The sequence below is a fragment of the Tupaia chinensis genome, unplaced genomic scaffold (assembly GCF_000334495.1).
Source record: "Tupaia chinensis unplaced genomic scaffold, TupChi_1.0 Scaffold000201_2, whole genome shotgun sequence".
Lineage (NCBI taxonomy): Eukaryota > Metazoa > Chordata > Mammalia > Scandentia > Tupaiidae > Tupaia > Tupaia belangeri.
Genome location: NW_006159677.1, coordinates 181790 through 182890, shown reverse-complemented (window position 1 = coordinate 182890; position 1101 = coordinate 181790). Strand labels below are relative to the sequence as shown.

At 54.5% G+C, this 1101-nt stretch overlaps 1 protein-coding gene across 8 annotated transcripts in view; it reads right to left on the bottom strand.

Annotated features, from left to right (window-relative positions):
- EPS15L1 (epidermal growth factor receptor pathway substrate 15 like 1) overlaps positions 1–1101 on the bottom strand; it is a gene marked incomplete at its 5' end in the record, with an annotated part of 101740 nt that overhangs the window by 64109 nt on the left and 36530 nt on the right. For all 8 annotated transcript variants that reach the window (XM_027771316.1, XM_014587336.2, XM_027771315.1 and 5 more), the window contains 1 exon segment: positions 344–505. In XM_027771316.1, the coding sequence (XP_027627117.1) occupies positions 344–505 (162 nt within the window).

Below are 1101 nucleotides of genomic sequence, written 5' to 3'. Positions count from 1 at the left end.
CAGCCCCACCGGAAAAATGTGTCCAAAAAAAAAAAAAAAAAAAAAACGAGGAAAGAAAGACAGACAGACAGACAGACAGACAAAGTAGGGGGGCAAGGTGCCCTGGAACCCCGAGGGATGGGGCACGGGCCGGGATGGGGGCGTTGTCGGGGCACAGGTACATGGGGACCAGGGCTGTTTACTTATATGGCTTGGTCTCCGGAAACAGCTGGGTGACTGTGCAGTCAGGCCCCAAATGTGAGAACGCTTTTCCGCACGGGAACTAGTGAGATGTCTGGGCAGAGAGCCTCCCTGGCGGCCCACTCCTGGGCTCAGGGCCACCACCTCGGGGGCTGGGCCTCACCATCTGGGTCTCGTCCTGGCACTTCTGCCTGACGTCACTCAGCATGTCCCGGAGCTTGGCCTTCTGCTGGTCCATCTCGTCCAGGCGGTCCTGGGCGTCCTGCTTCTGGGCTTCCAGCTCTTGAAGACTGCTTGTCTCCCGGTCGAGATCGTTCTGCAATTCCTAGAAAGGAGGAGGAGGAACTGACTTGAGGCTGGTTAGAAACCAGGCTTGGATGGGGCCGGCAGGTGGCGTGACTTAAGGGCGCTGGATTCCTATGTGGCCGCCCACGGTTCGAGTCCCAGATCTGGCAGCTTGCTTTCTCGCTTTCTCTCTCTCTCTTCCTCTCTGGTCAAATTAAAATAAATAAATAAACTAAGTTAAATAAAATAATGCTTGAAAGAAAGAAAGAAAGAAACAAACAAACAAACCAGGCTTGGAGGGCCAGCAGGTGGCATAGAGATTATGTCTCATGTAGCTGACTGCATTTCGAGTCTTGGACTGCACAGCTTAAAACATGCCAGGCAGGGGACCAGCAGTCGGCATAATGGCTATGTCGCTGGACTCCCATGTAGTCGACCGTGGTTTGAGTCCCAGACTCGGTGGCTTAAACTCATGCTGGGCGCGTGTGCGTGCGTGCCCAAGATCCCAAGAGGAGAATGGAAGAGAAGGGATTGCGGTGTGGCCATCCCCCCTGGGGGGTGATTTCTCGCTTTCTGTATCTCTGTCTCTCTCTGTCTGTCTGGTGAGCGCACTCGCCCTATAGCAAAAACCTCTCC